General features: G+C 43.8%; 1 protein-coding gene across 4 annotated transcripts in view; it reads right to left on the bottom strand.

The window, feature by feature from the left end:
• Positions 1-25,018, bottom strand: part of CHD6 (chromodomain helicase DNA binding protein 6) — a 160,963-nt gene that overhangs the window by 57,086 nt on the left and 78,859 nt on the right. For all 4 annotated transcript variants that reach the window (XM_066625300.1, XM_066625302.1, XM_066625301.1 and 1 more), the window contains 7 exons: positions 13,769-13,916; positions 11,995-12,144; positions 10,827-10,892; positions 9,137-9,195; positions 8,541-8,658; positions 5,670-5,756; positions 3,814-3,948 (listed from right to left, as the gene is read on the bottom strand). In XM_066625300.1, the coding sequence (XP_066481397.1) occupies positions 3,814-3,948; positions 5,670-5,756; positions 8,541-8,658; positions 9,137-9,195; positions 10,827-10,892; positions 11,995-12,144; positions 13,769-13,916 (763 nt within the window). The remainder of the gene's footprint in view (positions 1-3,813; positions 3,949-5,669; positions 5,757-8,540; positions 8,659-9,136; positions 9,196-10,826; positions 10,893-11,994; positions 12,145-13,768; positions 13,917-25,018) is intronic.

Raw genomic sequence — 25,018 nt, 5'->3', positions numbered from 1 at the left:
ACATTGAAAACTGCAAGGTGTATTCATCCATATCTGTGAAAGTAATGAGATAAATCAGAAAACCAATCTACTGAACAGTCTTGCACTCAAAATGGCCAGAGGATCTCAAACAACAATTCTAGACAGGATCTTACAATCTAAAATTATAATCACAGCTGCCAAACATACCCTGAAATTTTCAATTTTTATTCTAGATGTCTACGTTAAATGCTAATTTCAATGGACTATATAACTATTTTAACTCTGAAAACAAAGCACACATTAGAGTACTGTTTTATTCCAAGTGTCCACAGTGAAACACTTGAAAAAGAAACAGGAGTAATTTTACTTAGAAGCACCAGTCTCAATATGTTGAAAGTATGCAGTTGGCCACTTAACTTATGCGAAGTCAGCACACCTGTACCTGAGGTAAATAAAGACTTCTAAAAATAACAACACTTGCTTCAACATTTGTAAGGTTTGCTCATTAGAAATGTTTCAGGATACAAAGGTCAGACAAGTTCTCCTCTGGCATATAGACCAATATGGAAAACGAAAGACAAAGTGGAATCTCCAGAGAGTACCATGAAATAGGTAAAAGTAAGAGGTCAGGTTATCAAGTTGAAACCCACTCAGTACTTCTATCGTGTTGTTCATGTTGCCTGGAGTATCTGCAAACTATTGGCACACTTGAGATATGAACAAACAGCACAAAAACTAGCCCTCTTCAACAGCCTTTTAATGCAAAGGTGAAACAAGACAATCATCTTGACAAATTTGTTAAGTGTGAAAGCAAACAGTTGTCAATTAATCTTATAGATTTGGGGATTACAGTGTGCCCTCTGCCCAATAAGAAAATAAGAACAGCCCCACTGGATCAGGCCATAGGCCCATCTAGTTCAGCTTCCTGTATCTCACAGCAGCCCACCAAATGCCCCAGGGAGCACACCAGATAACAAGAGACCTGCATCCTGGTGCCCTCCCTTGCATCTGGCATTCTGACATAGCCCATTTCTAAAATCAGGAGGTTGCACATACACGTCATGGCTTGTAACCCGTGGAGGATTTTTCTTCCAGAAACTTGTCCAATTCCGTTTTAAAGGCATCCAGGCCAGATGCTGTCACCACATCCTGCAACAAGGAGTTCCACAGACCAACTACACACTGAGTAAAGAAATGTTTTCTTTTGTCTGTCCTAACTCTCCCAACAATCAATTTTAGTGGATGTCCCCTGGTTCTGGTGTTATGTAAGAGTGTAAAGAGCATCTCTCGATCCACTTTATCCTTCCCGTGCATAATTTTGTATGTCTCAATCATGTCCCCCCTCAGGCGTCTCTTTTCCAGGCTGAAGAGGCCCAAACGCCGTAGCCTTTCCTCATAAGGAAGGTGATTCTGTCCAGTGATCATCTTTGTCACTCTCTTTTGCACCTTTTCCATTTCCACTATATCCTTTTTGAGATGTGGCGACCAGAACTGGACACAATACTCCAGGTGTGGCCTTACCATCAATTTGCACAACGGCATTATAATATTAGCCGTTTTGTTCTCAATACCTTTTCTAATCTAAGCATAGAATTGGCCTTCTTTACTGCTGCCGCACATTGGGTCGACAACTTTCATCGACCTGTCCACCACCACCCCAAGATCTCTCTCCTGATCTGTCACAGACAGCTCGGAACCCATCAGCCTACAACAATGATGCTGAAACGATGATAGCATCAAAACTATTATGGTTACTGAGGCTGATAGAAATGTGGTAACTGTGAGAGTATATAGACCTCCTTGACCAGCTGATCACTGTTGCACAATACTGTGTTCATGTACATATGCTTATTCCCAGTAAGAGAACCATGCAAACAGATATGTAAAACAGTAGAATGCTACAGGAAAGCCTTCAAGACACATGCCACAGCCTCTTCTTGCTTATAAAACTGGGTGCAATTCCAGTTCTGCACCCTAACACAAGGCAAAAATTCACACACACACCCCAAAATCTAGAAGAATTAAAGTTGGGCAAATGGAATAATGTTTTCAGATTCCTCCAAGAATGATAAAAGGCTGCAGGAGAGACTTTTCTCATAATGTACGTGAATGACTGAAAGTTTAGACATATAGAGGCACTACCTCTATATGAGAACAGACAAGCCTGTGGAAGTAAAATTTGACTTAGCAACTCTTTCTCCTATATTGCCACAGCTAGACAACACCCTTTCAGAGTCTGTCATAAGGTTCTGAAATGGAAAGGAAAGGTGTGAATCTGGTGGCCATGGCTTGGGACTGGAAACTAGAAGAAGGTAGCACACAAGCAGCCACAACACTCAAAGGCCCAACAATCAGAACACTCTCTGGCTACATACAATTGAATGAATGAATAAACCTTTATTAGGCATAGATACATGCAATTGTAATTCTGGATGTGAATGAAAAGCAGGTCAATCGAGAGGGGAAAAAAACCCTCCAAGTTTGGCAGAATCATAAAATCATGGGGTTCCCCTTAAAAACCTGATGGTAGTGGGACATCTGGGAAGATGAACCAACCTGCCCAAGTGAACTGAGATCAGGCAAATGAAAGAGTAAAATAAAAGAAGTTTATTAAAAGAATAAAAACACCAAAACAGATAGAAATATGCAAGAAAACAAGGGAATCAAGCAACAGGATATCCAGTGAAAGGGCTGGGAAAAGGGTTGGCGTGGAGATTAAAGGGCAAGCTGAAAATGAAGTATAAACCTAACGTATCTTTCTGGGCACATTTCCTCCCCTATGTACTCATTCCCATCTACCAGACTGGTTCTTATACCCCACAAAAGACCAGGGGGGTTAGGAGGACCCTCACCTAGGCAGCTGTTGCTAGGTGAGGGCAAAAGTGGAATGAGGATGCAGAAGGGTCTGCCAAAGAGACCTGCTAAATTTAACTGGAAGACTTGAGCACTGGCTTACTTTTTTTTCAGGAAGCATGCAAGTTGCAGCCTTGTCACCATGGATATTGATTGCCCTCTAATTATCTCTGCATTGCCCTCTTGCTCTCCTCTGGGCTTCTCCTGTGCTTGAACAGCCCTGACCCCTGAGTGACCACAAATAAGGTAAAGAGATGATTTACACTATCTATGGTAGTTACTTGGGGTCATCTGAGTTGACTTTCCTGCTCTGGGAGAATCTGGTGGGCTTTTTCGACTAAGAAGATGGCTCAAAAGTCAAGTTTTTTATTTACTGGTCAGTTGGGGACAAGGGCAAACAATGGCCCAGGAATGGGAGCTATTCTCAAATGACTCTGCAGCCCTTTCAGGATGCTGACCCACTCCAGAAGCCTCCTTGGGGAATAGGAACATCAAAAGAGGTAATATCTGTTTTATCAAATCAGGGGATATCAAGGATTTTCACCAAAGCAGGAATGAACTGCATGCCTACAGCACAGATCGTTCTGGATGACTCAAGCCACATCCTACAAAGATTAAAGAAAAAAAAGCACCTGGGGCAAAAATATTAAAATCAGTAGATCTCTTGCACAGTGAGAAAATGTAGAAAGAAAACTCACCCACTTTGTCTCCCTGCCAAAAAATTTTTATTGGTTCACTGATACAAATACATCCATACGTGATCCCAACCTGAGTTGTGGATTTCCATGAGAAAATAGTATTGCTTTGCCATGATAAAACACTGGAAAGTGTTTACATACGAACTGTTTCAAAGGGTAGGGAACAGGCTAAAAGGGGGAGTGTACATGGCCAGACAACATTATATGGAACACCAACAGGTTGGCCACTCTGTAAAAAACCATGTACTGTAATAGGTGCAGCTCTGTTCATGAAAACATGTCTGGAAACACTTATTCTTACCAAAGATTTGATCCCTGGTAGGATTTGCAGAGACTCAAACTCTTTGATCTTCCCCGGATCAACATCTTCCTCCAACTCCCAAGTGCTTTCCTCATAAGGCAACGAACACCACTTCACCAGGTAATGAGTCACCTCCTACAACCCAAGAGAAACAAAGGAGAGTCAGCAAAAATTCAGAAAACAAGTGAGAAAGATCAAATGACAACATTCCTTGAGGAATCCTATTGTACACAAGCCAAAGAACAGGGTAAACCTCGGCATCATCATTCAGCAAATGGACAAACACCAAAATGTGATACAAAGACAAGAGCACTCAGCATCCCTAAGTGGAAAGGAATGCTGTGTGTGGGCACAAGTGCATAGTAAGGCTAATCGGGTTTAGATGAAAGGTTGAATGATACAACTGTATTGTCATGAAAATTTTCCTGAGACAGAAATGGGGCATTGCTTAAAACACACATGTACCTTAGTTTGGGATGGGCAGAAGGTAGACAGTGATTCACTGGTGGGCGATAAGGTAACTGCTGATTGCTGAGATTCTTGCAAAGAATGTTAGACTAGACGGACTTCAATCAAATCCAGCAAATTCTTATTAAGAATTCTTAAATATTTAATAAAACTAAGTATTTCAGAATACTTAAAACCCAATTTGTTATAACTTTTAAGTATGAAGAGATTCTTAGCAGGCACTTTTAATTTAGGATTTAAAACACAGTGAGACCCTTTGGGAACTCTACAGAACTCCCTGCTAACATCTTTTGTTAAACAATTACCTTGTATTGCTTAACAGGCCAATTCGCCAGCCCATTCCAGTGCGGGTTAGGATTGGACCGCCTGTCAATCAAGGGGCAGGGGATGGGAAGGGGATAGAAAGACAGATAGGAGATATCTTTGGGCACATACTTCTTCCTATCTCTACTTCAACAAGGAGGAAAAGGCAGCAAAGTGATTTCTGTTGCAAAAACCAGGCATAATGTGGACCTTACACAAATACCATTATTTTTTGCAGCATTAGGCACAATCCTAACCAACTTTCCAGCACTGAGGTAAGGGCAATGCAACTCCAAGGCGAGGGAATAATCATTGCCTTACCTTGAGGAGGCCTTTATGACTGCCCCCCAACTGCAGGATGCAGCACATGCCCCACTGGCACAGATATGCCTGTGCTGGAAAGTTGGTTAGGATTGTACCCATAGTCATATAACAGATTGTACAGAAGTGCCACCTGCATCCCACAACACACTGCATACCTCCCTTTAGGGGAGGATGGAAGATGTTTGGGCATCAGCTCAAAAGATGCCCCTCTATGGAACCACCATTTATTTACACATTGGCGGCTAGAGGAAGAGAGAGATAAATGCATAATGTTCCCAATGAATGCAACAGGTATATAAAAGAATTCTAAAACTTTGCTGAGCCATGCTCATGTAAGAATGCCAAGAAAAACAAGTGAAGTCCTCAAGCTTCTTTTCTGTCCATCTAATCTGACTAATCTTGAGACCCAATTCCGAGTCACATAAACACATCAAGAACAATTTGTAAAGAACTCAGTTTCTTCATCTTTAGCAGGAGAAAAATTACACATGACCTGCAGGGAATCAATGCTGGGCTCAGGCAAGTTACGCAATTCATTTCACATTTCTGGCATGGGCTTGCTGAGTCAGCAGGACAGACCGCACAGACTTCTGCAATTACCATGCTGTAACACTCTTGGCAACTCACAGACAGATGGTGGGGAAAACCCCATATTACTGCACTTTGCTTACAAGCTCCCTCTGTTTCGCACTCTATGGTCATCCATGAAAACAGAGGAACTTGGGAACCATGAACTGCAAAACACGGCAAATAACATCTACCTCCCCAGTGTCAGAGTCCTTCGTGTGAGCCACCTCCAAGACTCTATCAACTTCCACATAGTCTGGGTTGAACAGATCTTCTTCAGGCTGCCGAAATAGGTAACAAAATAACAGAAATACATCAAGATAGGCCACAACTGGACAGGATAATGCAAGGCTAAGAACAGTAGCTTCTGGTGCAATTAACCCAAGACACTGTCAGAGGATATTGGCATATGAAAACAACATAGACTGGAAGAGGCAGGAGTTCATCCTCCTGCAGTAGCCAAAAGGAAAGCATTAGAGATTCAGGGGGCAACACTGCCTTTACATCAGAACCCTATTTTAAACTGAGCAAGGACTGAAGATCCATTCAATCTGGCAGAACCCACTAAGTTATTCCATACAAACGGAGACAAAGACCAAAGTTTCTTCAACAGCCTCTTCCCCAATGTTTCTGATGGAAACAACATGGGCTTTGGCAAAATTCTTATGTCACTCAGCTGCTATCTCTAATGAACCAAGACAGCAAACGGTTGAGGGGCATAAAGGGAGAATTCTGCCAAACCTCTCTTACCATTCATCTTGGGAAGTAAAAGAGCCCTTTGCTTGTGTCCTGGATAGGGATGTGAAAGGTGGGGGGAGGGGTGGCATTTCCCTAATTTTTTCCCAAAGAATTAAAAAAAACACATAAAAAATTTAAAAAAATTTCTTCCCCCCCCCCCCCAATTATTCTATCTTCCTTTGTTTTCTTGGGCCTTCTGGTCACTGAAATGTATAGAAATTCAGGTATAGAAACTCGGGTATAGAAACTAAAGGCTTTCAAATTAGGGGCTATGGTAGAGACTAAATGGAAAGCCCCCTAGACTAAATGGAAAGCAGAGCCAAATGGAGTTATCTAGCCATCATTCTGCCATCTTGGATTGGGGGAAAAATCACATTCAACCACTATCATCCCAATTCCACAATATGCCTAAACAATGATGCCTAAACATCACCATGTAAAATGTTAGCATACTACTAAAGCCAACTGGAGAATGGCATATTTTCTGGAACAGAGATCAGCAGCCAAGATGGTGTTCCAAAAGACATTCTGGTTATCTTGGTTTCTAGAGATCTGTTAACAGGCAAGACACTATCACACAAAGCTCGCATCCCTGCTCTGCCCTGACCCAAATGCAAGAACTTGGAATGTTTACCAAAGTGAACTACCACCATTCATCTCTATGTGCATGCAGGTTGCTAGCACATGGCCTCAGCACTGTGGTTGAAAATGGTTATTTTAGAGTCTAGATAGAAGGAAATGATGACACATTTACCACCTGAAACATTTCATGCTCGTGTAAAGAACCTGTTCAGAAAAAGGACTGTAAACTTCCAAGATTTATAGAAGTCAGAAGGTAATTTCAATTTCCTAGTGCCCTGATGCATGGAAAAAGCATGCAGGACAGAAAGCATGGAAAAGATAAATCTGATCGTAGAGAGATACAGTCATAGTATACTTTATGTTAAAGTGATACTGCTCTGCCTACAAATATTATACACGTGAATATATGGGTAAAAGTAAGAAGAGGTTTAATGGAAACCTGTTCACTCTTGGAATCCTCTCCATGACTGTTGGCCACGATGGTAAGGCCACGCCTGGAGTATTGTGTCCAGATCTGGTCGCTGCATCTCAAAAAAGACATAGTGGAAATGGAAAAGGTGCAAAAGAGAGCAACTAAGATGATTACTGGGCTGGGGCACCTTTCTTATGAGGAAAGGCTACGGCGTTTGGGTCTTTTCAGCCTAGAAAAGAGGCGTCTGAGGGGGGACATGATCGAGACATACAAAATTATGCAGGGGATGGACAGAGTGGATAGGGAGATGCTCTTTACACTCTCACATAACACCAGAACCAGAGGACATCTACTAAAATTCAGTGTTGGGAGAGTTAGAACAGACAAAAGAAAATATTTATTTACTCTGCATGTGGTTGGTCTGTGGAACTCCTTGCCACAGGATGTGGTGACGGCACAGATGCCAGATGCAAGGGAGGGCACCAGAATGAGGTCTCTTGTTATCTGGTATGCTCCCTGGGGCATTTGGTGGGCCGCTGTGGGATACAGGAAGTCCAGGGATACAGGAAGCTGGACCAGATCCAGACTAGATGGGCCTATGGCCTGATCCAGTGGGGCTGTTCTTATGTTCTACTTCAGAGGACTGCAGAGCCCTCTCTATGTGCATGCGGGTTAGAAATCTGAGTCCTGAAAAGTGTCCCCAGATAGTTACAAAGTGATGCACCACATATTCAAAGTGCTAAGCCGACTTTTAAAGTCCTATACAGTTAGGGACAAGAGTATTTAAGGGACAACCTCCTCCTGTATAACACTACCCAAAGTCTTAGGTTATCTGAGAGGGCCCTTCTGATGATGCTGCCACTAGCACAGGTGAGGAGGCGGCAGCCAGACATAGGGCCTTCTCGATAGTGGCTTCTTGCTTATGGAATTCCCTCCCTCTGGGATTCAGAAGGGGTGTTTCTTCTGCTTTCAACTCCCATTTCTTCTGCTTTAAAAAAAAAGCGCAGACGACGGGCAGAAGACGGGCTCATATTCTGCCCAGGGGTGTGACTGTATCGCTGCGAGAGGACATCCCGCACCTCCCCTTTGAGTTCCTGGTGCCTCCCTAAAGAGCAGCACCTCACAGTTTGAATAACACTGGTATTAAGGATATTCTGTTTTAATGTTTTAGCACTGTTTTAATCTTTTACCTTATATTGTTTTTTATTGTTGTAAGCCACCTTGGGTGCACCAATGTGTGGCAGAAAGGCAGGGTAGAAATTAATTAACTGATTAATTAATTAAATATTCTGAGGAAGGAAAATGTCAGGCAAGAGGCTAGTTCACTGCTCACCTCAGTGAAAATGTGCTTCATCTGGGCCTGCTTATTGCGGAAGCGTTTTATCTTCTGAGAAATACGTGGGTCTTTCTCCAGCTCCTCCATGGTGGCCCATTTACAGTGCAAATAAGAACTGCAAATTAACAGAGAATACAAATAAGAACACTAAGAGAACAGATCCTGCCTCTAAAACGATACAGCAAAGAAGACCCAGGACATCATCAAAACCAGAGTCTTGAAAGATACGAAACCTGAGGAAAGGAAGGGGACAGTACTGAGTGGCAGGTGGAGAATTTATAGAAAGTGGCCAGATTTTTTTTCTAACAGACATGACCCACAGAGATGGAAAGGGAAATTCAGACCAAACTACAAGCAGGAAAGGAGGTTGCATGTTTCAAGCATTCCATCCAAAGGGATGGCTGAGAGGAGCAAAGTCAGATCCTGGCGCAGAGGGCAGTGATGGCAGGGACTGAAGCGGTTGCAATAAACTAATAGTGGCTTCCTAAATAGGAAAATACACTTAAACTTGGGATAAATGGAATAATCAGTGTGTTCTGTGCAGCCAACACACAACAGCAACATGTTCATAATGAAAATCATGTTATACGTACAAATTGCGATATTTTACGTAGAACTCCTCCTGTTCATAAGTTGCTCCTCCAGGGTAGGTCTGGAACAACACCAAGTGCTCAGTAAGCATCATTTGCATAAAGAACAGGACAGGTGCTTGGCCAGGCCCATGCTGAATACTGACTAGCCAGAGTGCTCTCATCTGAACCAAGCTCTAATCTAACCTAGCAAAATATGAGAAACACATTGGAACAGACACATAAAGCTTCTTCCTTTATGGCAGGCTGCAGGGACAATGCTGGAACCCAGCTGATATAAAAAGCAAAGGTGGATGAAGTGAAGAAACCATAAGGGGAAGGCAACAAATGCTGTTCCCACACCCAGTTGGCAGCAGAACCTCAAGGCTTTCAATAATTCTGAACAAGAGAAGAAGCAATGTTAGCATACAGAATACACTAAACATCTTGCATGTGCAGCAGGAGGGGGACTTCATAGCGTAAAGGGACTCCCTACTACTGACCAGGCCACACAGCACAGTCAATGGAAAGAATCAATCACTATTAACCCCAGAAAATGCAGGCATGCAGAACAACCATTCTCACAACTTCTGTAAGAAATGGGCTATGGCAACATTCTGAAGATTGTCTTCAAACACACTTCGATATCACAGAGTGAGCAAATCAGCTCCAAATAACCCCATGACCCAAAAAGAACAAGAATCCTGCAAAACCCCACCAACTCCTAACCATGAAGAAATCGTGTAATTCCTTTGACAAATCTATGTCATTCCAAAGATCACTGCACCAACATTTAAAACTTCTGAGCTGAGCTCCACAAGTAGGCTGTTGGTTTCAAGATAATAAGTGATAAATGGTAGTCGGGGGGGGGGGCCTTTATCAATATAATAGTGGTGGTCTAATAATAATAAAAAATAATAGGGGAAGTCTAACTATTTTGAAAACTGGATATATTAAAAATTGCAGGTCTTGCAGAAAGAATCACCATGGTAACATCCACTGAACTATAGGAGTTCATACCATAGTTTCCTGAAATGCAGAATACAGTCATGCACCACTTAATGACAGAGATGCGGACCAGCACTCTGTTGACAAGTGGGGCTTGACATTATGCGAAGCCTCCAAAAGGCAAGGGGATCCATGCTCCCCTCGCCTCTGGAGGCTCAGAATGCCTGTTTCAGGGGCAAAGACACAACTTCCATTTTCCCGGGAAACCAGAAGTCACAGGTTTTCAGCTGAAATAGCCAGTCTGAGCTGTGCAGTGGAAGCACATGGATGCATGCTGCCTCTGTAAGGCTCAGAAAAGCCTCCAGAGGTGAGGAGAGCATAGCTCCCCTCGGCATTGCAGGCTATGGGGGAGTGAACCAGGATCAGCAGCGGCCATCAAATATGCGGGCTGTCACTGATTGGAACATCGCTAAGCAATGCACGACTACATATCCATGTAACCCCTGTGATGCACTTGTTCCTCTTCCATTTCAGACTGTATTATTAATAATAATTGCTCCAATAGGATACTGTTCACCCCCATGCACTCTTTTCTCCTCAGCTGCTTCTACCCCAACTACTAGTACCAAACATCTGTTCAGGGCCAATACCATGCTAGGTAGCACACAGGAACAACACAGCCTTTGTGCAGAGGATTTCATTTGATGCAGGCAAAGTCCCTCAAATGGGATTGGTTGCCACTTTCAAGACAGAGCAATCCACTCACCTCCTTCTGCACCATCCTGGAGGCAAGGATTCTCTCAATGATGTTGGCATCATCCTCAGGAGGTTCCTGTAGGATCCAAAATAGGAACAAAAGAAGTCTGCTATCCTTAACCAGCAGCTCAGAGTTATACATATTAAAGGAGCAAATTCAATGTTTCAAGTTTTCAAACCCAGTTCAAGGCCTTCCATGAAATTAATAGATTAGGACAACTTTAAAACAGTATTTCTCGAAGTTTGCTCCTACGAGCTCTAGGGCTTGAGATCCTTCCAGGAACTCCACAAGCACATTATAAGCGGCTGCCACCTGCCTGGTTTGCTCATCTCTCCCTCTTGCCTTTCCTGTTCATGGCCCTCATTCCCCTCCTGTTTTGGCACTTCACTGGTTTTCAGCACTGGGTTCAGCACTGCGCTACACTGCACATATGCTGGCAGTTCTGGAGTTCCCGAGACATAGCGTATGTGACAGCCTTACACTTTTAGAAGTGTAAGGGACTCCGGAGATCAAAAAGTTTGAGAACTGCTGCTCAAGTTTAATTCTGCCCTACCCTGGGGGAAGGGGGTGAAAGAATATGGGACTATCAATGTTCCATTTTAAATATTCATCCAAGATCACAGAAACAAAAACCATCTTAGGATCTTAGGCCCGCTTCATACCTTATGCAGCTGCAGTTTTGGTCCCTATGCATATGCAAGGAGCTATACCCTACACATGCTTCCTAAAGTATATGTCTGGATAGTGTGCAAGCACACAGAGTATACATCCACAGTTTTGCACTACAAAGCACAGAAGAGGGGTCAGTTAAGTGGCTGAGTGTAACCATTTCTTCTCTCAGACTCTCACTTAGAATCACCCACACAGAGCGGATTTTAAAATCACAGAAAGAGCTAACACTGCAATGCTATACAGTATCAGGTACACCCAAGGAAAACACTCCTCTGAGAACTATCAGTGGAGCACCTCACTTCCACATGAAAGTTGAGCTTGTAAAACCTCACTGATTGGGCCAGTACTCCAGTGCATATGCAACTCTTCTCACAAACCTACTGAACATTGTTCACACATGTCATATTGTTATTGCATTTCTATTCCAGATAGGTAAGTGACTTTTTTTTTTTTGCAATATAAATACAAAAAAGAAAACTCTTTTTCCCCAATGGTCCAGCCATACCTCTGCCTGCCAGGCCAAAGTAGATGCAGAGAGTGCAGAAGCCCGGCCAGCTCCCAATACAGCTATTGTTTCACCATCGTCATCCACCACTTTGAAATCCAGGTCTTCATTGTACTTTCTGCGCTTCACCTGGCGTCCAGAGCGGCGCTTCTGTGCATCAAACACAAGCCCAGATGTGGATACAGAAACGCATACAGGATTTCCTGACACAGATCCCGGATTGGTTCAGCTACTATAGGGTTCAGCACTTGGTCAATACTCTCCCACCCCTCGCAAGACTGGTCACAACTGGGGACAGAACAAAGCAACACTTTGAATGATACAGGCAAATTCCTAGCCAATTCTTTTCATAATTTTGAGCACTCCACACCCAAGAAAAATTGCCAGCTGAAGTTAAACCCTGTGGTCCTGGATGCTATCAGACAGAATCTTATGCTTCGTGCATAAGATCCCAACATCCTGAATAATGCAACATGAACACTAATATCAAACCAACGTGACTGAAGCTACGGTTGCTCAAGTCATAGGGCAGCATAGGAGGATGACCCCGGGGCTAAGTACACCCTTGAATAGTAAAGTATGCCTACTCCTCCCCATCCTAGTTCTTTCCTCCATATACCATCAAATCCTCATTATAAGCCTCATAATGATTCAACTCTGCATCTGCTTCTAGCATTCTTCACCAACCTCACAGAAAGTGCTGGGGTGGGATGAAGTGAAAGCAAATGTCCACCCTACTAACTGCCTGCCCACTCTCTTTGAATTAAAAATACAGAATGCAGAACACATTTTCTGTTTGGGAAGATGTCTACACTACACAACACAGCTCACCCTTCCAGCATCTATCTCGTCTCTTCTTTGTTCACCCTTTTTCTGGCAACCATTGTTCTCTTCACACTGCAAATACTCTCCAAGCATATTCCTTGTTCATTTCACAAAACTCTTTCAACCAGTTCACTCCTAATTCATGCCTTGACCTAGCAGTTTTAGAACCTGCTCCACAAACACATGCACTCAGTAAGAATAACACCCATCCCTCTGGCGTTATCTGCATCACCATTCACCTACCAACTGCACCAATGGAAAGAGGAGAAAAGTTGGGTGGGGTTGCTGCTCAAACGAAGGGCTATAGCCTGGGTCAGAGGGTGTGCTTTGCATGCAGGTAGTCCTAGGATCAATCCCTTTGGCATCTCCAGGTTCAGCTCCATTCTGAATCTTAGAGAGCCACAGCCACTCAATGTAGTCAACTCCATGAACTAATGGTGCATCTCAGTATACAGTCAGTACATACGTTCATACTATCTATGATTCTGAGAACTTGCCCAGAGAGTGATATTAGGTGGGGGGTGCTGGAAGAGGGATATGCATGCAGTATATAAACCCCCATAGCCCACATGTACTAGGGTTGCTTCATGACACTTGACCTCTTGTCCAACTACACCATGGAACAATAGCAAACTGAAGATCCGAACAGACCATGCAGGGCATATGAAAGGGGTCACACAGTGCAAAGAAAAAATAAGATTCTTGCATTTTGAATCCGATAGCTTCCTGCATGTCTGGTTTTGTGCACCAGCTGGCATCCAGATGCATCTTTTGGTATTCCCAATATATACAACTCATTATAAAAAAAAAAAAGGAAAAGCAGGAGCACTTATGGAACAGCAACTGGCTGTACAGCAGGAGAACCTACCCATCAACTCACACTAACAATCACTGTCATTCTTCAACAAAGAACATCCCATACCCATAAAGCTTGGAGATTCCAGCATACCTGACTGTCAGCCAATTCAGCAAACTCCTCAGGACTCTGCCCAGACAAAGAGAGGAGGCTTTGATCTAGCTCTAAGCTTTCCACTGAAGTGTCATTTTTCCTCTTCCCCTTTTTCTTCTTCTCAACAGGAGTTGGTCCTTGCTCGGTGCTGCAGGTACAAATTGGTAAGTAAAATATTGCCTTCAGACTATCACAGGAGTAGTCACAGCATGCAACTTTGTGATTGGTGTTTCTGCCCAAAATGCCATCCTAAAAATTCACTCTTTTAAAGTACCATGGCCAGGATTTGAAAGGAGCAAAGGAAGAGGAAGGCCTAAAGCTGGTGCTAGCAAATAGCAACGTAGACCAAGAGTCTTCTTGAAGGGCAAAGAAACTTCATATGAATTATTCTGAAACTTGGAACCACCAACTGAAGAATACATGTGAATGAGTTGATTCAACTGGGGTAAGAGAATAAGACACATGCCCCTCAGAATGACCCTTAGCCCAATGTGTTTTAACTATTTCCACACAATAAACAGCTACTTTCAAGCCCCAGGTTTAGGCCTGCCTTTGGACAGCTCTCTTCTTCCTACAGACCCTTCTGTTTCCAAAAAAGTAATCTAGGAAGGGGAGGGCAAAAATGCAATAAACAAACAAAAACATTTAGCATGCAACAGCTTCACTTGTGTAGTCTCCTTCCTTTCATTCAGCAAGGTAATGCTGAGTTATTGTGAACTCCCAACGTTAAAAGTCATCACTGTAAACACAAAACAATGCATGTAGTTCTAATACAACCATACCAAATACACTTGGAAACCACTTTTTTCCCTTCTTTAGGAAAAGAGCTACTGGAGAACTCAATTTTGTTTTTCCTTCACAAATACCAGTGACAGTTATTTATGCTTTAAAAACAAGAGTAGGAGCTCTATAGTAATGTGACTACAGAAGCTGGAACTTTTACAAAAGCACCAAGATATGAGATTTATCTTTTCCCAAAATAAGAAAGAGCAAATTTGAGTATAGAGGCCAAGATACAAAGTAGATGGCATGGCACATATTTGAGCTATGAGACAGAGAAGACATGATGAGGCTTTATAATGATACAAGCTTCTCCGTGCATCCAAAGGGCAGCCAGATCATGAAGCTCCATCTGCAGACTTCTGGACTACAGTTCCCGCTAGTTCTGCCTGAGCCCCAATTGTGTACAGTCCGCAGAGAGCACTGGGATGGTAAAGAAAATCACAGTGAGGCAGCCTGGATTTAACTTCTACCCAAAGTCAAATCTGGGTCAATATTCTAATCAGAGATGACCAGCTGGCAGCCTGAAGCACGTTTATTCCTTTCCCAGCAGTCTACATAAAATGCATAAAAAGAGGCTCCAGGTACTTGCAGAGAGCGTCTATCCAGAATCGCAGTGTGGATTCCGAGCCAACAGGTCCACCACTGATATGGTATTCTCCCTTAGACAACTGCAGGAGAAATGCAGGGAACAACGACAGCCACTCTTTATAGCCTTCATAGATCTCACAAAGGCTTTCGACCTGGTCAGCAGAGACGGCCTCTTCAAGATTCTCCCCAAGATTGGATGTCCACCCAGGCTCCTCAGCATCATCAGATCCTTCCACAAGGACATGAAGGGCACTGTTGTCTTCGATGGCTCCACATCAGACCCTTTTGACATCCAAAGCGGAGTGAAGCAGGGCTGTGTTCTTGCACCAACCTTGTTTGGGATTTTCTTCGCTGTCCTGCTGAAGCAGGCCTTTGGAACTGCAACAGAAGGCATCTATCTCCGGACCAGATCAGACGGAAAGCTCTTCAACCTCTCCAGACTGAGAGCAAAATCTAAAGTCCAGCTGAAATGTCTGCGTGACTTCCTCTTTGCCGACGATGCAGCTGTCACTACCCACTCTGCCAAAGATCTCCAGCAGCTCATGGATCGTTTTAGCAAGGCCTGCCAAGATTTTGGACTGACAATCAGCCTGAAGAAAACACAGGTCATGGTTCAGGATGTGGACTCACCTCCCTGCATTACAATCTCTGAGCATGAACTGGAGGTTGTCCATGACTTTGTGTACCTTGGCTCAACGATCTCCGACACTCATTCTCTCGATGCCGAGCTAAACAGGCGCATCGGTAAAGCAGCTACCACGTTTTCCAGACTCACAAAGAGAGTCTGGTCCAACAAGAAGCTGACGGAACATACCAAGATCCAGGTCTACAGAGCTTGCGTCCTGAGTACACTTCTGTACTGCAGCGAGTCATGGACTCTTCGCCCACAACAGGAGAGGAAACTGAGCGCTTTCCACATGCGCTGCCTCCGACGCATCCTCGGCATCACCTGGCAGGACAAAGTTCCAAACAACACAGTCCTGGAACGTGCTGGAATCCCTAGCATGTATTCACTGCTGAAACAGAGACGCCTGCGTTGGCTTGGTCATGTCGTGAGAATGGATGATGGCCGGATCCCAAAGGATCTCCTCTATGGAGAACTCGTGCAAGGAAAGCGCCCTACAGGTAGACCACAGCTGCGATACAAGGACATCTGCAAGAGGGACCTGAAGGCCTTAGGGATGGACCTCAACAAGTGGGAAACCCTGGCCTCTGAGCGGCCCGCTTGGAGGCAGGCTGTGCAGCATGGCCTTTCCCAGTTTGAAGAGACACTTTGCCAACAGTCTGAGGCTAAGAGGCAAAGAAGGAAGGCCCATAGCCAGGGAGACAGACCAGGGACAGACTGCACTTGCTCCCGGTGTGGAAGGGATTGTCACTCCCGGATTGGCCTTTTCAGCCACACTAGACGCTGTGCCAGAACCACCTTTCAGAGCGCGATACCATAGTCTTTCGAGACTGAAGGTTGCCAATACATACATAAAATGCTTATCTAGTTATGGTAAAAATTATGTCCACAGTTGCATTCATAGGGTACACTGTTTCCAACACTATGAAAAACAGAGGCATTCAAAATTTTAATACAGAATTTCCTTTTGGAGTTTTTTGTAATATGCCAACCAAAAGCTAAAATAAAAATGAATCAATTTATTAACTAAAAATAAAAGAAATGCAATACCATGCATATTTCATATACATGCTTTAATATTACTCTCTCATGCATAGGACCCCTGCCATTCTCATTCTGGAGGGAATCCTTTGGGAAGCACATCTGATCCTCAGTTTCCCACTAAAGAAGACTACTTCATTCATTCAAACATATGTGCTCCAAAGGTATATATATGGAGCCTGTTGGGGGGAAGGTCTGTGTTATAAAATATGCTTCCAACCCCTATCCCAAAGACTGTGGAAAAACAACACATTAGAACACAAGGTCATCCCTAATCTTATTCATGAAGCTTGCTAAGCATAGTGACCATACTCGAAATGGACTAATGACTCTTTGTCTTTCCAAGCACCTCAGACCAATCTGGAACCTGTCATTTCAAGGGCAAATTTTCTGCCTAAGTCTTTGATGCTATAGCTTGACAATAATTATTTCATATCCTTGATTCATGTTTGTCAAAAAACCTAGCACCACAATCCGTCTCACTTGATCTAGCTTACCTCCCAAGCAACCAAGGAGGAAAAAGAGCCTACAGAGGAAAAGAGCACAGACATTTCAATTCTACTGCAGAAAAAAAGAGGAAACAAAGATTCAATGCAAATGCAGCACTTAAAACCTACTTTGCTTTCATTATCCACAGCTAAGAATTAGATCTCAATATCTAAATCATGATTAAGAACTGGCTGCAAACCAGGATGTGAACCATGGTTTCAAGTAGATTTGCATTAGCCATGGTTAAGGGTGCAATCCTTACCAACTTTCCAGCACTGACATAGCTGTGCCAATGTAGCGTGTACTGCATCCTGCAATGGGAGGCAGTCAAGGGGTGCCTCCTCAAGGTAAGGGCATATTTGTTACCTTATCTTGAGCCTGCATTGCAGCTAGGTCAGTGCTGGAATATTGATTAGAATTGCGCCCATAGTGTTACACCTGCTCCAAGTTAACCACACTTTAGGTAGTTTCTCACCTCTCCAGCCTTTCTACTGATAAGAATATCTCATTGCTATCTCCCTACACGCACTTCCAGAAGCACAGCTTAACTCAGAAACCTAAACCATAGTTTTACTGAACTTTTGAGTTTGTAATTAGCGTGAAAGGTAACAAATAATGGTAACTACTAACAAAATACAGAGCAAGTGAAAATGATGTTTCTCATTGAACCCATGTTCAAAATGATGGAAACATACACACTTTAATTACAAGTGATCCCCCTCTTCAGGTTTCAATGGACAAAGAAAGAAAAAGTAAACAAGGAGAAGGAGAGGTTGGGAAAGGATGATGATATTACATGGCAGGTGGGTGGCCTAACACACTTGGGTGTTCTTGAAACAAAGTGAATCTGAGTTGAACAAGAGCTATGCAAATTGGATTACAAACAGTCTGTATGGTACTAACTGGAGAGATCACTCTCCCCCCCAGAGCAAGATAGAGAAAGATGATAGCTACACATTTTCAGCAAGCTGTAGCGAAAAATAACTCAAGCAAGAAACTACAAATAAACTCAATTGTGTAGTCTTCCTGTCACATTTCTAGAAGGATGGAAGTGTTCTAGTTGGGTTAGAATAGATAGTCTTTATCAAATGATCCATATAACTGGTTTTAATCCGCACATTCTACTCTTGGTTTATTTCATTTCCCCCCACTTTCCTTTAAAGAACTCATAGTGGGTGTTTCCCCCTCCCTCTCATTTAATTCCTGGGTACACTTTTTCTCAAACCAGTCCCTGAGTATTTCACTTATTGCACTGTTTTATTCAGAACATCAGATCCCGCACTGTGGAACTCACAGTCCAGTCCTAAAGGCAGCAGCGCTGCGGCAGCCACCGGAGGTCTCATCAGGGAAGGGGACTTTTGTCTCCTTTCCCTGGGGAAAGCCCCAAGCCCCTCAAATGAGGTTTCTTAAGTCTGCACCAGCTATTTTGCCAGTGCAGACTTGAGAGACTCCGTGTCAGGCTTTCTGGCCCAACACAGAATTCAGCATCCAGTGGAGCTTTACCACCCTCCGACTCTGGTTCCTCCCCATGTCCCACTCTCACTCCACCGTCCCTCACTGTGGAACACTCCCCCCTGCCTCACTGCTGCCCAGAAGGTAAGCCCTCATTTACCTAGCTCTTGGTGGCATATGGGCAACAGTGGGTCGGTGCTGACAATGCAGGCATGCCTTATGGCACGTTTGCAACATCCAGCGCTGGCCCAGCTCAGGATTTCGCCCTTACCTATATTACTGTGGCATGAAAAATAATCCGTATTGATACACACACACAAACACACACAGAGGCTAAAGTTTAAGTTAATAAGACTTGGAACCACTTCACACATTATAGGCACAGCAAATGCAAGTTTTCCACTGTGGGAGACTGGTGTGTATGTGATGCACTTGCTTTCAAATAACTGTTGAATGCATATATACATTTTCACGCATACATGTAAGAAACAACACACAACATAGACTCTCAAGAAATACAAGAAATTCACCCCAATACTATAATAATAACCTTCACTTGTAGCAATTTTGGGAGTTTCATATCAGCAAACTTCCATACGTTTAAGAACTGACAAGGGTCTGCACCAAGTGCCTCAACCATTAGAGGTTCATCTGTGGCAATAAGGAGCAAAGTACTCCCTGTCATAGTCCTCACCTGGGGCATCCCTTTCCTCCACTGTACTTCAACCCAACATCTTTCCAACCGGTTTCATGCATCCCCCAGAGCACTATCTCCTTGCTGAAGCTAAGCAGGTCTAGGTCTAGCCAATGCCTGGATGGGCGACCACGTGAGAAACCCACATACACCATTTTTGAGTTCCATCTTGCAAGAAATGTCAAAAATAAATTAAACAGAAAAATAAAATCTGACTGAATTTGCTTCTGTCTATAAAAGTCACTTTAAAAGAGTCCTTGTATTCTCCAGCAATAGACTATCACTGTACAGTCTTTAATCATTCACCGGGTCACCACTGGCAACCTTGAATTTACCTTGTCAGCAAGTGGGTGTCAAAGGGCATTTGTCTTTTTTTAAAGAACATTTTTCACTGTGCCTCTGCTGTAAGCACTAATAACTGTCCTGACAGCTGGCTCATTTCAGTTGCCATTTTCTTTAGAATATGCCAGAAGGTGGACCTATTATAGCAGGCAACCAAGACATTTTGCAAGCAGGTAGGTTTGGGAAACCTAAGACAAGGATAGACTACCTTCACTGCTGTTTGGAAGATGCCCATTACAAAGACATAGGCCCAAGTATATTATATTAACAATTCTAAACAACAGCCTTCTGCAAACCCTGGAACCTTGGTAGGTAATCAGGACCATGTCTCTCTCTCTCTCTCTCTCTCTCTCACTCACACACACACACACACACACACACACACACCCCACTCCCTGCAGTGTGCCTTTCCCACCTTCAGGCCCACTTGCTATCTTCACATTGGACATCATATTGTGTTTGGAGTGCTATGCTATAGGCCTAAACTGCACAACTTTTTGTGCAGATTTTGGGCTGAACCAATTTTTCAGATTTTTCAATGAACAGATTGTACAGCTTCAGCTCACAGTCACTGGGTTCTACATACACAGACCCCAATGTAAGTGTGATGCTCAAAGGGCAAATGTCAGGTAGTTCCAGGGATGGGGAGACTCAATGTGACTCTGATTCCCCCATGATGTGTTAGACTGAACAGCTGCAGAAGACTGTTGAAAATCAAAAGTTGCAATTCCATTTAAAAACAGTTAGGTTTGATTGACAGAACCAAGCTGAGTGTCTGTAATTATATTTCCTTTTCCTTTAATCTCTTCTTTATCTGAGATCAACCGGAGGCACATAAGCTTCAATGAGATTCACTTAGGAAGCTATATTCACAGGGGACATTTAAATAGTTTTCTAAATCCATGGAGTTGACTGAAAGCCCTGAAGTAAGAACATAAGAACATAAGAACATAAGAACAGCCCCACTGGATCAGGCCATAGGCCCATCTAGTCCAGCTTCCTGTATCTCACAGCGGCCCACCAAATGCCCCAGGGAGCACACCAGATAACAAGAGACCTCATCCTGGTGCCCTCCTTTGCATCTGGCATTCTGACATAACCCATTTCTAAAATCAGGAGGTTGCGCATACACATCATGGCTTGTACCCCGTAATGGATTTTTCCTCCAGAAACTCGTCCAATCCCCTTTTAAAGGCGTCTAGGCTAGACGCCAGCACCACATCCTGTGGCAAGGAGTTCCACAGACCGACCACACGCTGAGTAAAGAAATATTTTCTTTTGTCTGTCCTAACCCGCCCAACACTCAATTTTAGTGGATGTCCCCTGGTTCTGGTATTATGTGAGAGTGTAAAGAGCATCTCCCTATCCACTCTGTCCATCCCCTGCATAATTTTGTATGTCTCAATCATGTCCCCCCTCAAGCGTCTCTTTTCTAGGCTGAAGAGGCCCAAACGCCGTAGCCTTTCCTCATAAGGAAGGTGCCCCAGCCCCGTAATCATCTTAGTCGCTCTCTTTTGCACCTTTTCCATTTCCACTATGTCTTTTTTGAGATGCGGCGACCAGAACTGGACACAATACTCCAGGTGTGGCCTTACCATCGATTTGTACAACGGCATTATAATACTAACCGTTTTGTTCTCAATACCCTTCCTAATGATCCCAAGCATAGAATTGGCCTTCTTCACTGCCGCCGCACATTGTGTCGACACTTTCATCGACCTGTCCACCACCACCCCAAGATCTCTCTCCTGATCTGTCACAGACAGCTCAGAACCCATCAGCCTATATCTAAAGTTTTGATTTTTTGCCCCAATGTGCATGACTTTACACTTACTGACATTGAAGCGCATCTGCCATTTTGCTGCCCATTCTGCCAGTCTGGAGAGATCCTTCTGGAGCTCCTCACAATCACTTCTGGTCTTTACCACTCGGTAAAGTTTGGTGTCGTCTGCAAACTTAGCCACTTCACTGCTCAACCCTGTCTCCAGGTCATTTATGAAGAGGTTGAAAAGCACCGGTCCCAGGACAGATCCTTGGGGCACACCGCTTTTCACCTCTCTCCATTGTGAAAATTGCCCATTGACACCCACTCTCTGCTTCCTGGCCTCCAACCAGTTCTCAATCCACGAGAGGACCTGTCCTCTGATTCCCTGACTGTGGAGTTTTTTCAGTAGCCTTTGGTGAGGGACCGTGTCAAACGCCTTCTGAAAGTCCAGATATATAATGTCCACGGGTTCTCCCGCATCCACATGCCTGTTGACCTTTTCAAAGAATTCTATAAGGTTTGTGAGGCAAGACTTACCCTTACAGAAGCCATGCTGACTCTCCCTCAGCAAGGCCTGTTTGTCTATGTGTTTTGAGATCCTATCTTTGATGAGGCATTCCACCATCTTACCCGGTATGGATGTTAGGCTGACCGGCCTATAGTTTCCCGGGTCCCCCCTCTTTCCCTTTTTAAAAATAGGTGTGACATTTGCTATCCTCCAATCTTCTGGCACTGTGGCCGTTTTGAGGGACAAGTTGCATACCTTAGTCAAGAGATCTGCAACTTCATTCTTCAATTCCTTAATAACCCTTGGGTGTATGCCATCAGGGCCCGGTGACTTATTGATCTTTAATTTATCAATGAGGTCTGAAACATCTTCTCTTTTAACCTCTATCTGACTTAACTCCTCGGTCAGGAGGGGCCGTTCGGGCAGCGGTATCTGCCCGAGGTCTTCTGCCGTGAAGACAGATGCAAAGAACTCATTTAATTTCTCTGCCATCTCTAAGTCTCCTTTTATCTCCCCTTTCCCTCCCTCACTATCCAGAGGGCCAACCGCTTCTCTGGCGGGTTTCCTGCTTCTAACATATTTGAAGAAGCTTTTATTATTCCCCTTAATGTTGCTGGCCATGCGTTCCTCATAGTCTCGCTTGGCCTCCCCTATCACCTTCTTACATTTCTTTTGCCACAGTTTATGTTCCTTTTTATTCTCTTCATCAGGGCAAGACTTCCATTTACGGAAGGAAGCTTCCTTGCCCTTCACAGCCTCTCTAACTTGGCTGGTTAGCCATGCGGGCACTCTCCTGGATTTAGTGGAACCCTTCTTTCTTTGCGGTATACACCTCTGCTGGGCCTCTATTACTGTTGTTTTAAGCAGCCTCCATGCATTCTGGAGAGACTGGACTCTTTTTACCCTCCCTTTCAACCTCCTTCTAACCAGCCTCCTCATTTGAGGAGTACCTAAGCAAAGCAAGAGGAATGCACATATTGACAAGCCCAAGTCTCCTGCAAATGCAAGATTGGCATTTGTTCAGCCTCCACCAGCAGCAAACTAGATAGTGTCCAGCTACAGGCAGTCAAAGCCCAATTCACTACACTATTTCCCACATTCAAGTAAGCAGGCTTCCAATAAAGGTATTTTCCCACATAATCTAGAATACAGCTGCATTACGTGTTAAATTATGAAGGGGCTTACTGTGGAATCCTATGCATGTAAACTCAGAAGCAAGTACTACTGAGTGCAATGGGACATTTTCTATGTATGTTTATTCAATAGTAAATTCCACTTTGTTCCATGAAGTTAATTCTCAGATAAGTATGCAAAGGTGTAAGCTTTGGCAGGGCATCAAAGACAGCCAGCAGACAGAACTGCCCTGCCAACTGGCATGGTGAAAGTGTGCATGGCCCCACCAGACAACTGGGCAGCAGGTCACATGACCACACCAATCTACTAGATGACAGCACGCCTGGACTCACCCGGTGCTGATGCCAACCAGTGACAGTACCAGCTGCTGTCCAAGTAGGCTAACGAGCCACAGCTGGTGACAGGGGGGCTGGGACTGGCCCTGGCTCTATAAAGGGCTCTCCTGGCAAAGGGGAGGAGAAGCCAGGCTGGGAAGGCACGGAAAGGTAATAAAGACAGGAGAGTCAGAAAGGAATGAATGGCAAGACAAGAAATAAAGGGCAGAAGGGAATAACATAAGGACCAGCAGAGGATCAAGTTACTCAGGAGGAGACCAACCCAGGAGGAGACCAAGCCAGGGGGTTGTACTGCCAGGGCTCCAGAAGAGTGAGAGGAAGAGAAGGAAACAGGATACCAGGGACATGAAAGTAGCCTGTCTGTAGGCTGTCAGCCAGAGGTCACATATGAGTGGTTTCAGTCTGGCCATACTGTTGACTACACAGGGAAGAGCCCAAAGCAACCCCATCTAGGGAAATAGCACCCATCCTTTGGAAGGATCTGACAGACCTAGTTACCCAGCAGTTGGCTTGAGGGCTGAGGTACCCTGTGAGGCCCTATCTTGGATTGCACTATTGGGTGCCTTTGTTTGGTAGGAGGACCTCTACCAAAGGACATAGTACATACAAAACCAACCACCTAGGTCAAAGACAAGACTAGAGTTAACCTAGGGAAGAGAGCCAACCCTTCCCTTCTTTCTGGTGCCTATTGTTGAGCCCAAAAAACAAGTTCTAACACACTGCTTTGTGGCTGGACCATTATGTCAGTAAACTTTAGGAGCTCCCTGAGAACAGAGCTTCCTTATTGGGAGGAGGAGGTGGAGATGACAAAAGAATTGCAGGCTTAATGTACTTGCAGTGCATTCATCTGAAAAAGGCACCCAAAGGCTCCAGAAAATGTTATATTTGTTCAGTTTCACAGATCTAGTACATGCTGAGCTGGAAAGAAGAGACAAAGTACCAATTCAGGCAAAAGCAGCAGGAAAACATTCCAAGAAGCCAAAGATTTTTTTCTTCTTCGTATATCCAATGTGTTTCAAGTGAATAGCTCTTTAACAAACTATGAATTATCATCATTATTATGAATTATTAACATCATTATTTGTTTTAAATTGCACAATTGTAAGCTTCTTTGAGACAGAGAACCATCTTCTTATTCTTTTGCTATGCAAACTACTTTGAGAATTTTGTAGTTGTAAAGTGTTATAAATAAATAATATTTTGTTTTTATAAATGAAACTAAAGTAATGAGTTATCTTTGTCAGTTTCAAACCATAAAACCACTTGATCTTCTTGCCCCTATTTCATGGGAAATTGCTGTTAGCTGGGGGGTTGTACAAAAACGGACAGTGGTCAAATAACTTTCTAGGGCAGATGTAACCAACTTACATGCCTGCACTGAAACAGAAGCTCTGGCAATACACTGGTGCTAGTGCTTTTGCTTTAATAGTAAGTCCCCAGACATTGACTTCACAGTCTCAATTAACAACTGTTCTGTTCATGAATGTTGAAGCT

The sequence above is a fragment of the Tiliqua scincoides genome, chromosome 4 (assembly GCF_035046505.1).
Source record: "Tiliqua scincoides isolate rTilSci1 chromosome 4, rTilSci1.hap2, whole genome shotgun sequence".
NCBI lineage: Eukaryota > Metazoa > Chordata > Lepidosauria > Squamata > Scincidae > Tiliqua > Tiliqua scincoides.
The sequence above is the reverse complement of the archived record's forward strand: the minus strand, read 5'-3'. Positions and strand labels throughout refer to the sequence as shown.